The sequence below is a fragment of the Bubalus bubalis genome, chromosome 3 (genome assembly GCF_019923935.1).
Source record: "Bubalus bubalis isolate 160015118507 breed Murrah chromosome 3, NDDB_SH_1, whole genome shotgun sequence".
NCBI lineage: Eukaryota > Metazoa > Chordata > Mammalia > Artiodactyla > Bovidae > Bubalus > Bubalus bubalis.
This window is the reverse complement of record NC_059159.1, coordinates 161,157,690-161,169,897: the sequence shown is the minus strand read 5'-3', so window position 1 is coordinate 161,169,897 and position 12,208 is coordinate 161,157,690. Positions and strand designations below refer to the sequence as shown.

At 47.0% G+C, this 12,208-nt stretch overlaps 1 protein-coding gene across 3 annotated transcripts in view; it reads right to left on the bottom strand.

Annotated features, from left to right (window-relative positions):
* Positions 1-12,208, bottom strand: part of PALM2AKAP2 (PALM2 and AKAP2 fusion) — a 515,120-nt gene that overhangs the window by 363,225 nt on the left and 139,687 nt on the right. For 2 of the 3 annotated variants that reach the window (XM_025279197.3, XM_045165161.1), the window contains exon 2: positions 11,338-11,383. In XM_025279197.3, the coding sequence (XP_025134982.2) occupies positions 11,338-11,383 (46 nt within the window). Of the gene's footprint in view, positions 1-7,684; positions 7,730-11,337; positions 11,384-12,208 lie in introns of those variants that run through there. The other variant, XM_044940414.2, reaches the window with a different exon arrangement.

The window sequence follows — 12,208 nt, the reverse complement described above, 5'->3', positions numbered from 1 at the left end:
TACATACAGTAAAGTGAAACAGCTATATATATACATATACCCCCTTTTTTGGATTTCCTTCCCATTTAAGTCACCACAGAGCATTGAGTAGCATTCCCTAAGCTATACAGTAGGTTCTTATTATCTATTTTATGCATGCATGCTAAGTCACTTCAGCTGTGTCTGCTCTTTGTGGCCCTATGGGTTATAGCCCACCAGGTTCCTCTGTCCATGGGATTCTCCAGACAAGTATACTGGAGTGGGTAGCCATGACCTTCTCCGGGGGAATCTTCCTGACCCAGGGATCAAACCCATGTCTCTTGGTCTCCTGCATTGGCAGGCAGGCTTTTTACCACTAGCGCCATCTGGGAAGCCCTCAACAGACTATTAATAGCGTATATATGTTAATCCCAGTCTTCCATTTCATCCCACTCCCCCCTCCCCCTTCAGGGTCCATAAGTTTGTTCTATACATCTGTATTTCTGCTTTGCCATTTTTCTAGATTCCGCAAATATGCATTAATACACAGTATTTGTTTTCTCTCTCTCTCTTTTTTTTTTTCTACTTACTTTACGTTGTCTGACAACCTAGAGAGTTATATGAATAGTCAGCCTCCCAAGACCTGCCCTGCCTTCTGACCCATCCCCAGAGACCTATCTCAGTTACTGTTAAATATCTTTTGGGTTTTGCTGCAACTTTTATTTGATGACCAGCACTAAATTCTAAACACATATGCTCAGATTTCACTGTTCATGGACACGGCTGCCTACATACCAGCTGGAAAAGAAAAATGAGCACTCAGATGATGGGCTTATCACTACCTATAGTGTGTGTTTGTTTCCTGGATAAGCAGTGTTTCCTTTCAAGGCCACTCATAACTTCAAGCTTTCCAGATCATTTTTTTAACAGATCATTTTCCCCCAGCTTTAAGGTATGATTAAAAAAAATTGTCTATATTGACAGTGTATAACATATTTTTGATATACATTGAGAAATAAAGATCATAATTAAGCTAATTCATATATCCATCACCTCACACAGCTACCATTTTTGTGTGTTTAATGATAACACATGAGATCTACTCTCTTGGCATATTTCAAGTATGTAGTAACATGGTTTTTAACCAGTCACCATGCTATATATTGGGACTCTAGAACTTATTCAATTTATAATTGAAAGTTTTACTTTTGATTAACATCTCCCCTTTCCCCCACTTCCCACCCTCTAATATCTACCACTCTCCTCTCTTACTATAAGTTCAATATTCTTTTAGATGCCACATATAAGTGAGATTACAGGTATTTATCTTTCTGTGTCTGGCTTTTTTCACTTAGCAGAATGCCCTCCAGGGTCCATCCATGTTAGTCACAGATGGCAGGATGTCTTTCTTTATAAAGGCTGAATAATACTCCACTCTAGATATACCACATTTTCTTTATTCTATCATCTGTCAGTGAACACTTAGGTTGTTTTAATCTCTTGGCTACTGGGAACAAGGCTGCAATGAACATCGAAGTGTAGATGTCCTTCCAAGATAGTAATTTTGTTTTCTTGTAATATATACATAGAAGTGAAATTGCTGGATCACATGGCAGTTTTATTTTTAACTTCTTGATGAACCTCTACACTCTTTTCCACTTTTCAAATCTTTATGTCTCACAGTCCCACTGCGGCAAGAAAATTTTTGAACCATTTCCTGACCCATTAGACGCAGCAAGTATCATCAGCCCAAGCTAACAAGTCAAATCCCTTATCGGGAAACTAAGATCCCATGTGCTACACAGAGTGGCCAGAAAAAAGGTAAAATAATATATCACTAACAATAAAGATGATCCTCAACCATACTGTTTTTGCATGTGTTTAAAAAAAAATAAAAGATGAACCAGGAGCCCAGGGGGAGCCGCTGAATTGACCCCTTGCCTCTTGGCCAAAAGGTACCTCTCCCAGATCTGGCTTCTCTCTCCATCACATAAGGACATACATGTATCACAGGTCCCAAGCCTGAAGCCCCATGTGATATTTACTGGTCTCAAAAATTGTTGGCATCATTGCTCAAACTCAGAGAATGAGGATCCCATAGCTACCACCAAGGGGTTAAGTTTTCAAGCCTATGTTTTTCTGTTAAGAATAACATTTTTTATAACCCTCAAAGTTTTAAGTTTCAGCCCTGACTTTAAAAATAAAGTGAATCCTCTGATGACTGGTTATAATTTAGAAGAAAGGGGGAGAAATCCCACCCACCTAGAATAGTAAGTAAATCGGTATCATGCAGCGAAAAACTAAGGGCAGGTTTCACAAATGCCTTGAAGACATTTTGCTAGTGAACAGACTGTCAAGAGCCTAGAAGCCCGCAGGGTAATGAAATAGGCTGCCAGAGGGGAAACGAAGAGCTGGAAGATGTGTTTTGAGGTCTGGCTCATAGCCTTTGCTAGGGCTTTTATCTTGGGAGCGCATGTGGCTTTTCTTTCCCCCTCCCATTTTATGCAAGGGAAAGGGACCAGGTTCCCTATTTCCTTCTTCTAGCTAAGCTCAGAGGATGCTACAGAAACATGGATACTAGAGTCAAAGACTGGCCCCAAAGTATTTTTAATATATGTTCAAGCATTATGTAAATAGATTAAAGGCTTGTCTCTGTCCGTCTCTCTGTGTATTTAATAATCTCCTTTTGTGGATTCTAATTCAACATGAGACTAATGGAAAAGACTGCCATACCCATTAACCAAGGACATATGCAGCTCCAACATGCACCCCCACCCCCACAAACCTCTGCTTCTGCCGGCATTTCCTGCCAGAAATAGGTCTCAGCTGTGCGGTATTCACCCAAACCCACAGCGCTCATGTGCAAACTTTCCTCTACAAAGCTCCTCATGCTGGGCGGCCATCACCCAGCAGCCCGTCCATGTTCTCTTAGGTCTCATTCTGCGACGTGTGGCCTCTGTGCTTTGTGTTTTAAGACAAATTAAGAGCCTGGGTGAGGCTGAAACCATCTGAATAAGAAGCATTGGTTCGCACAATGGATGCTACAATTAGGATGAGGGAAGATTGGAGGACATCTTGGGGAGAATAAACTCCTCTTTGACACGCCAATGACAAGCCCGGTTTGTGCACACAGAGTGACTTAGGAGAATCACTAACCATCATTTAGTAAGTGAACCTCAGTTGCCCTGGCCTCCTATTAGAGTTGCCCACGTGAGAAGCAGCTGCATTGAGAATCAGGCCTGCAGGCTGGAGAGGCTGCTACAAGACTTGACTGCTGATCTGCTCTGGGACTTCTCCATCTAGAGCATCATACACATTTCGTGTGAGCTTCCCAGGTGGTTCAGTGGTAAAGAACCCTCCTGCCAATGCACAAGACGCCAGAGACACGAGTTTGAATCCTGGGTTGGGAAGATTCCCAGAATAGGAAATGGCAACCTGTTCCAGTATTCTTGCTGGGAAATCCCATGGGCAGAGGAGCCTGGAGGACTATACCTCTTGGGGTTGCAAAGAGTCAGACGTGACTGAAGCAACTTAGCACGCACGCACTCACGCACGCAAATAGATTAAAACAAGTACCCAAGACAAACAAAATTTCCTCTTGAGCAGCCAGTTGATGTAAGAGGAACACAACGACATCACTTCCACACTGAGCTAGGTTTGTTATCATTGTTTAGTCACTAAGTCACGCCCAACTCTTTTGTGACCCCATGGGCTACAGCCCACTTGAATTTGGTCTCTTATTCCGTCTCATCTCTTTAAGATATCCATACTTCACAAACTCCTGGGCATGTTGCACTGGGTGTGTGATACTTATGAAGACCCAGGCCATCATCTCCCTTGGCCTTCTATCACTTCACCAGCGGTACTCAACGTGTGTTCCTAAGAACAGCAGCTGCAGCTAGGAACAGCAAACCCTGGGAACTTGTTAGCAATGCAAATTCCCAGGCCCTACCCCAGATCTGCTGAATCAAACTCTCTAGGAGGAGGACCCTGCAATCTGTGTTTCTAAGGAGCCCTCCAGGTGATCCTAATGCACTGCAGTTTGAGAATCACGGTTCTGTACCACTGCTGGCCAAAAGTCTATGTCCAGTAGCAGCTGCTGCTATTATTAGGAGCCCTGAGCCCAGCTGAGTCACCCCACACTGTCTGTAATTCAAGGCTGATATATTAAAATCGTCTCAAACACCTGGTAATATGTGACGCCTCAAATTTGCCTATCCTTTTTTTAGAAAAATGTTTTTATGTGGACCATGTTCAAAGTCTTTATCCAGTTTGTTAAAATACTGCTTCTGTTTTTTATGTTTTGGTTTTTTTGTCATGAGGCATATGCAATCTGAGCTCCCTGACCAGAGATCAAACCTGCACCCCCTGCATTGGAAGGCAAGGGCTTAACCACTAAATGGCCTGTCTATCTTGTTAAAGATGCTTCTATGATAGTGGAGTTTCCCACATCAAGGTGCTGTATTTTAAGCTTTTCTGTCAATTTTGAGAAAGCCATCATCTACCTAGACATGAATTTTGAGTTATAATAATGTCAGTGGTTAAAAGGAGCTAATATCAACATATAGCAAATATGCACTTTTCCCAATGATCCAAACATTTGGACACCAAGCTCACAAAGCCCTGCTGAAAATACACCCTGCTTTTGTAACATTATGAAAGATCTAAGAGGGACTGGTAGTACTACTTCATAGCACCCTTATGAAACCCAAATAAGCCCATGCATAAAGAAAGCATAGTGTAAAGTTCAAAGCTCTACTTATATTTGGAGGTCACAAAAGGTCAACCTGTGGACCAAAAGAAATTTCGTTTCATCCACAAACTTTTAAACACTTTTTAAGCCAGTTGATTTTGAAATAGGAGTTCTCACATTTTAAAAAGGAAAATTTCTGTCTCTTGAGAATCAGTGGATGTGACAACATAGGACCCACATTCACACCTGGTATAAATGGACTGTACCTTCACTGAGAAGTGGTATCTTCCCTTCAGGTCCTTACAATTTCCCATTCAATCTGTGTCACTCATTTATGTTACATGCTGGCTCCCAGGTCCTTCTGGGCTTGCAAATCCTGTTCACTGTAAACAATCCTTTTCATTGTTATTATTAGTATCCTCCTGCACTGCAAAGGTGTCACTATATTCATGAACTTTCCCAGTGTGGCAATTCACCAGTTGAGGTGAAAAGAATTCAGTTTTCACCCTTTGCATCCATTTTCTCCTTAAAAATGTGTGCGTTATGATTTGTTGACTCACTTACTATATAAAGAAAACTTTTGTTGAGTGATTTCTGTAAGCTTGCACTGAGTATTTCCCATGAAACCTGTCAAATGCCCTTCAGAACAATTCCAGGAGACTAGTACTGTCATTATCCCCACCTTATAGATGAGGAAACCGGGAACAGCAAGGTCACACAGATACTAACAGAAAGGCTGCCGGGATATGAGCCAAGGCTTTCGGAGGCCAGAATCCATGCTTGTTACTTGCCAGATTGCAAGGCACTGGCAGCCTTGGGGACCACTGTGTCTGTGCATCAATGCCATTTGTTCTCTCAGTCAATATCTCAACACGAGGACCAACTCCTACTGCCAAGGAAGTTGATCCACATCCTCAAGAAGCATCAGTGATGAAATGTGGGTAGTTCAAAGGATCAACAGTGGTGGTCCCCAGTGCACTGGAAAACCCCAGAGAAATGTAGAAGGGCTATTACTGAGCCCTGGATTCCTTCTAAATATTGACAAATCATCACCCAAAAGCCCCCCTGCTTGGCTTTTTAAATGATGACCGGTCTATTTCACAGGGCACTTGCCAGAGCAACTGCTCTTTGTCCCAAGAGGCTAAAGCCTGAAATACTCAGAGGTACAAATAACTGGTCAGAGAGGTGTATGACCCTTGGGCATATTTGTGTAAGGCCTGCCTTGGCACTCTCAGACCTGGCAACGACCCTGAATGTGCCCCAAGTGCATCGATCCACTGGGCGGTCCTGCAGAGTCATCTGGGTCAAGCCCTTCCTCAGCACCACTGTCCTGGGCAAACCATTTTTTAAACTTCAGCTTGAACTTTTAGAAGCAGGGTACCATTTACGTGGAAGAAGATGAACAAATGTATGGCTGGCATCTTCAGTTCTCCCATCCTCTTACCAGCTGCCTGCCAATGCAGAGGTTCACAGGGGACGTGTACAGGGATGGTCTCCCCAAGGACCACAGTTTGTTTTACTATAAGTCTTGGATTTGAGTCTCTAGAACCTCTGAGGGATCCCTGACCTGGGAAGCTAGGCTGGACTGGATCCCATGCAAACGGCAGCCAGGATTTCTGCCCGAGCCAGGTAGGCCAACCCAAGTGGCCTGGATCAGAGCAGGCTGACTGGTTTCCTGAGCCTTTGGTCCACATTCCAACTCTGATACTCAAGGTCTTCCTGCTCAGAGGCAAGAACAACACTGAGAGATGAAGCCAAGAAAATGCCTTGTCTCTTTGCAAGTACAGGGCAGAGCCAGCCTGAGCCACCCACCTACATCCAGGCCTTCTCAGGACAGAAAATGGGAGCAGGTGGAGGCCACAGGCCACTAACTGCAACCCCTGGGGGAGAGTTTTAAGGGGGAAAGGGGCCCAAAGTGAAATCCCCAAAGGGCAGATTCCACAGAGGCACATCCAGGCACACATACCCCAAAGCTCACCCCCTCTCCTCCGACCCCCGCCCCCAGTTAAAGGATCCTAGAGGCAGCTCTCACCCATAGCAGAGCACCCTGCGCCCAAAGCTAGACATGCCACAAATACTAGGAATCAGGAGTCAGGAGAGAGATACAATCCTTCTACTTCTCACTGTGTGAGCCCAGACACCTCTGCATGCTACTGCTGCTGCTGCTAAGTCACTTCAGTCGTGTCCGACTCTGTGCGACCCCATAGACGGCAGCCCACCAGGCTCCCCCGTCCCTGGGATTCTCCAGGCAAGAACACCGGAGTGGGTTCCCATTTCCTTCTCCGAGGCGTGAAAGGGAAAAGGGGAAGGCCAGTCGCTCGGTCGTGTCCGACTCTGTGCGACCCCGTGGACTGCGGCCCACCGGGCTCCTCCGTCCACGGGATTTTCCGGGCAAGAGTACTGGAGTGGGGGTGCCATCACCTTCTCCGGACACCTCTGCATACTCTATTGTAAAGTGCAGACAATGAGTCCTGCCTAGCACAGATCAGAATTAAGGTAATACATGCAGGTTTTTGTCAATTGTAAAGTGCTACGCAAATGCCAAAGATCGTTTTTATTATTCCAGAGTTCGAGTTCTTAATAAGCAACCAAATACCCTAAAAAGCCAGTGTAGGTTGGATTGGCATCTTGTGAGTGTGCCAAGTCGCTTCAGTCGTGTCTGACTCTTTGTGACCCTGTGGACTGTAGCTCGCCATGTTCCTCTGTCCATGAGATTCTCCAGGCAAGGATACTGGGGTGGGTTACCATGCCTTCCTCCAGGGAATCTTCCCGAACCAAGGATTGAACCTGAGTCTCTTACGTCTCCTGCATTGGCAGGTGGGTTCTTGACCACTAGCGCCACCTCAGCACATACAGCCTGAGAACCTCTCTGAGGGCTTTTACTCAAGACAATCTCTGAAACATTCAGTTATCTTCACCTGAGCCCAAGGAAGACCCTCTTCTTGTGACGTGCAGACATAACAACATTCTCCCCCCAAAACTGGTTTGCACTGAGATGCCGTGGCTTCTTCCCCGAGGGAACGGGTTACTCACTTGGTTAGAGCTTCCACCGGGTATTTCCATGCGCTGGAAGACTCTCAAAAGGATGTGGCCTCCTGGTTTGTCTCAGCCTTTCCCGATGCTACTGAATCAGTCTTCTCCCTCATCCGCTCCCACAGGGGCTGCCAGAACCACCCACACAGCGAGCTCATGGGCGGAGCTCAAGATGCTGCTACCATCTTGGGGGGTGCATTTCTGGGCAGTGGTCAATAAACAGGCTCCAGGGCCCTGCAATTTGGGTTCTGATCCTGGCTTTGACATTCTCTGTGTCGGGCTCTTTAAAACATGGATAATCTAGACGTTCCTCCCCCATTAGCTCATCAGGATTAAATGACATCATCCGTGTTAAAAATGCACTTGAGTCTTATTACTGAGTTGGTGCCTTTGGCTACTGACTTAACTTCACGTGGTTGGCTTTCCCTTTCTTCTACTAACTGTTCCAAATAGATGATAAACTAACAACAAACAAGTAAATACATCCCTTCTGCTCATGGGGAAGTATGTGTGTTATTCTATATTTTATGATACCAAATCTCCACGGCCCGCTCTTCTACAGCGCCTTGCTTTACCTGCTCTGCCTGTGTGCTTATTTGCATAAGTACTCCTTCCACTGGCTAGAAATTGCTTATGTTAAACCATTAACTTGAGGTTAAGAAAAGAAGCATGACACACAGGGCCTTGCTGAGTAGAAGATGGTCAAGAAATGGCAATTGTATTATTATTCCCTGGAATAACCACCCACATTCATCCTGCCTCAGAATTATTTTGCTTTCTCCTAAAATGCCAGCTTTGGGAACATCCCTACTGATGGAATGAGAGCCTGGGAGTAGAGACACTTGTCAAGATTTGCTCCGCTTTGGGCAGGAAATAGGATGAGATTCATCTTTTCTCATTGATTAATCTCTGGACTTAACTGGAAGATTCAATTAAAGCACTCATAGTTTCTGAGTATTTTATTCCCTGGAGGTGGCAGGGGGAATCCCACCAATGATCACGTGACATAGGTCACAGGCCATTGGTCCTTTTCGGAACTTAAGTGTGCAAAGGGCAAAGTCTTCCCTCTGATGACCGAAACTTAGGGACACTGACTTTTTGGCATTGTCACTTTCTTCCAAGAGGCGACACTTTGTAAATACCTGCTGGATGGCTGAATCCTCCAGTCATATCTCTGCACCTGCGTCTGAGGAGCTGATGGAATTGATGCTGGGCCAAGCCCTGGCCTTCAGTTGAGTAAAGGAGAGGATACAGAAGGTCGTTCAAGCTCTTTATGTTTCAGAGATGTTTCCTCTTATCCTCATAAGGACGAGGCAGCAGGGTAGACAGGATGGGCGGCTCTGGCTGAAGATCATCGGCTGGCCCCTGCGTGCCAGGCCCTTCACCTGCACCATATCTAAACCTCACAGCCAGCCCCTGGAGCAGAACTCATGAGCCCTCTTTACAGATGAAGGGACCAGGGTGTAGACTGAAGAGTGTTCAAGAACCTACAGATGAGAATCTCCTCTTGGAGAGGCACCCAAGTTGGTGAAGAGATAGAGTCATTGCTCTTCCTCCTTCACATCTCCAGAGAGACTTCAGGAGGACTAGGCTCTGGGAGCAGGCTCATGAGCTCCTGAGGGCCCCCTGAGAACCCTAGGAAGGTGGCAGACAGACTCAGGGTTTGCAAATTTTGGAGAGTATGCATTAGGTCAAAGCAGGGTACAGAACAGCTGACATGGTCACAAGCGCCTCCACCCCCTCTCTCAATTCCCTCTCTCTCACGCACATACACAGAGTTAATTTGCTGTTAGAAAATCTGCACTAAGATATGTTCGTTGAGGCAGAATCATTCATGAGAATCATTAACAGTTTCCCAAGTACAGGACAAACTCAATTCCACAACTGCACGGGCGTAAGAATCCCAGAAGGCTGGCTAGACCCTTCTCAAAAATCCATTTAGCCTCTGCTGGGAATGACCCAGCCTCACGTGGAAAAGGGTGGCCCAAGTGTAAGCTGCTACTGGCTCCCTGTTTGGAAAGCGAGCCCTTTCATGAGGCCCAGCTGTTCCTCAGGCATCCAGACAAGCTGGTCATGCAAAGGCAGAAAATGTTACAACTGTTGGAAACCTTCAGCAGCCACTGATGGGAGCAATGGAATGCTCTCTGGAGCAGCCACTACATGGACAGTAAAAGCAGCCTATTATTCAGTTTATATAAAACATCCACCAGCTACATGGCACCAAGAACTGAATATCTCCATTCTTGCCCAGTTCATGACATACTGGCCACACTGCCTGGCCACAAACTCTAGAAAACAAACAACTTCACTAACCATCAAAATACACACACTCAGAGGGAAAGGGGAAAAAAGGTGGGGCAGGAGAGGGGAAAGCCTTCCTGAGTTCTGAACACCCAGTTCAAAGATTGCCCAACAGACAAAAAAAGCTATAGCATTCAACAATGCCAACAAACGTCTTTCTCGCTTCAGCTGTGAAGTCTCCAAAACATTGAAGATTTGAAGACTTTGATAAAGAGGGTCTCAGAGCCACAGAGACCACATCAAATGCTTCTTTAAAAAGAAAAAGAAGAGCCTGTGTGCATTTCCCAGTGAAGAATCCGTCCAAAGGATTTTGAAAACATTTTAATATACTTTGCTTCCAAAACATTACATGCTGTTTCTCCAACAAATTCATATGTGTTTCCAGGGAACTCCTGGACAAAAAAAAATTTTACTTAGGTAGAAGAATGTCTGGAGATTCTTTTATGCCAATATGTTAACGGAGCTTCTCTTTTAATTGCTATTATTTCATAGAGCAGCAGTAATCATTCCTTCATCTGCAAAAGAAATATATAATCCAGCTGTGGTAGCTCTAGTAAAAATACCACATCTGTGGATCATTGGCAACACTGGGGCAGGACCACTCAGATTTAGGCAGCCTTGGAGAGCTCTCCTTTATACTCAAGATGCACATGGGTACACTTTTCTGAGAGTGCACTTAAACTTTGCCCAAGCTGGTTGTTCCTTTGTATGCTGAAAATAGGTTGAGGAACCACAGATAAGAAGGAAGCTCTCTTGGAATATTATTCCCAGGACCCAGTTGTTCCAAGAAGTCCCCAGACCTTCCTCTCACCCAAGGTGGTGGCTTTGTGCCAGTGCCCTTGTCAATTTCAAACAGAACAGGGAAAATGAATACTCTCGGTTTCAGGGAGGAGGTTCTACCGCGTGGCTGGCAGCGGAGTGGACTGCTGGTTTTTCACTTAGCAGACCAAACAGCTTCCGCAGAGAGCGTGGAAGTCACAGTTTTTGGTGACCGTTCCCGCCTTCTCCAGCATCTGAAGTCAGAATATTAGTGAGCACTGGGTGGTAATATTCTAGGAATTGTCCCCCCTCCCGCCCCATGCTTCTCTTCCGTCTTTCCCCAAAGCCCAGTAGCAAGCATCTTATTTCTAAGCCAATCTTCCACATTCAAATCCCCAGCCCAAAGCACGCCCTGGGGCTTTCCATCTACAGACTATAAAATAAAACGCAGCGTAGCTGAGCCTTGACAGACTTTTATCCCCACAACACATGTCCTGGGGCTACTGTGCTGGAATGTCGACGGCCCCGCAGTGCTCGGGGTCCTTTCCCATCCCAGACAATAGAGCAAGAAAATAAAATGAAAGTGGACTTACTGCTATGGCTTGCAGCCTTTCCTTGTGCAATTCCGCCTCTGCCATCCTGGAGAAGGGCACACAGCGAGGGAAAGAAGAAAGAAAAACAAAACACACGCTGTAGTCAACCCGAGGAAATTGATGGGCACCCCGGGGGGGAGCTTTGCTAGAACCCCACGGAAAGCCTACGGGCGGCCGGGGATCTGCTCCAGGGGTGGCGGGCAGAGCTGTGCGCGGCTGGCTCGCCCGGCTCAGCGTCTGGCCCCCGCCCGGCCCGCCGCCTGGCTGCGCCCCAGCGCTGCCGCTCCCTGCATCTCCCGGCCGCCGGCCGCGCCAGTCGGGGACGTGGGCCGCGGGCAGCCGCCGGGAGGGCGCGCTCGCCCCGCGCTCGTTCTCCGCCCTGACGTCTCCGCGCCTCGCTCCGCCCCTGGGGTGTGGGGGACCCGCGGCCACGGCCCCCGGGCGGCTCTAGGCGGGCGGGAGCCACCCGGGCTGAAGCCGCAGGGAGTGGGGGCTCCCTCGGGAGCGGCCAGGCACCGCGCGTGCGGATGGGCACCCGGGGCGCACGGGAACCGCTAGGGCGCAGGGTTGGTGCGCCCAGGTGGACACGTGCTCACTGGGGACCTGCAGACCCCAACCCAAGGGCCTCAGGTAGAAAGCTGGGCCCCAGCACGACCTGCTTTCTGGCTTGTGCCAAAAGCCTGAACTCGACATGGGGACATTTCCCACTGGGAAGGGCTGCCTTGCCCACATGCCTCGGATGGCAGGATCCTCGGCGGTCAAGTTGGCCAAGGACAGCGTACAGCTGAACATAGGCCATCCCTCTGTGGGGTCAAATGTGGGTTAGAAAGACAACCACGAGTTTGTAGGTGCAGATTTTGTAGTTATAGGT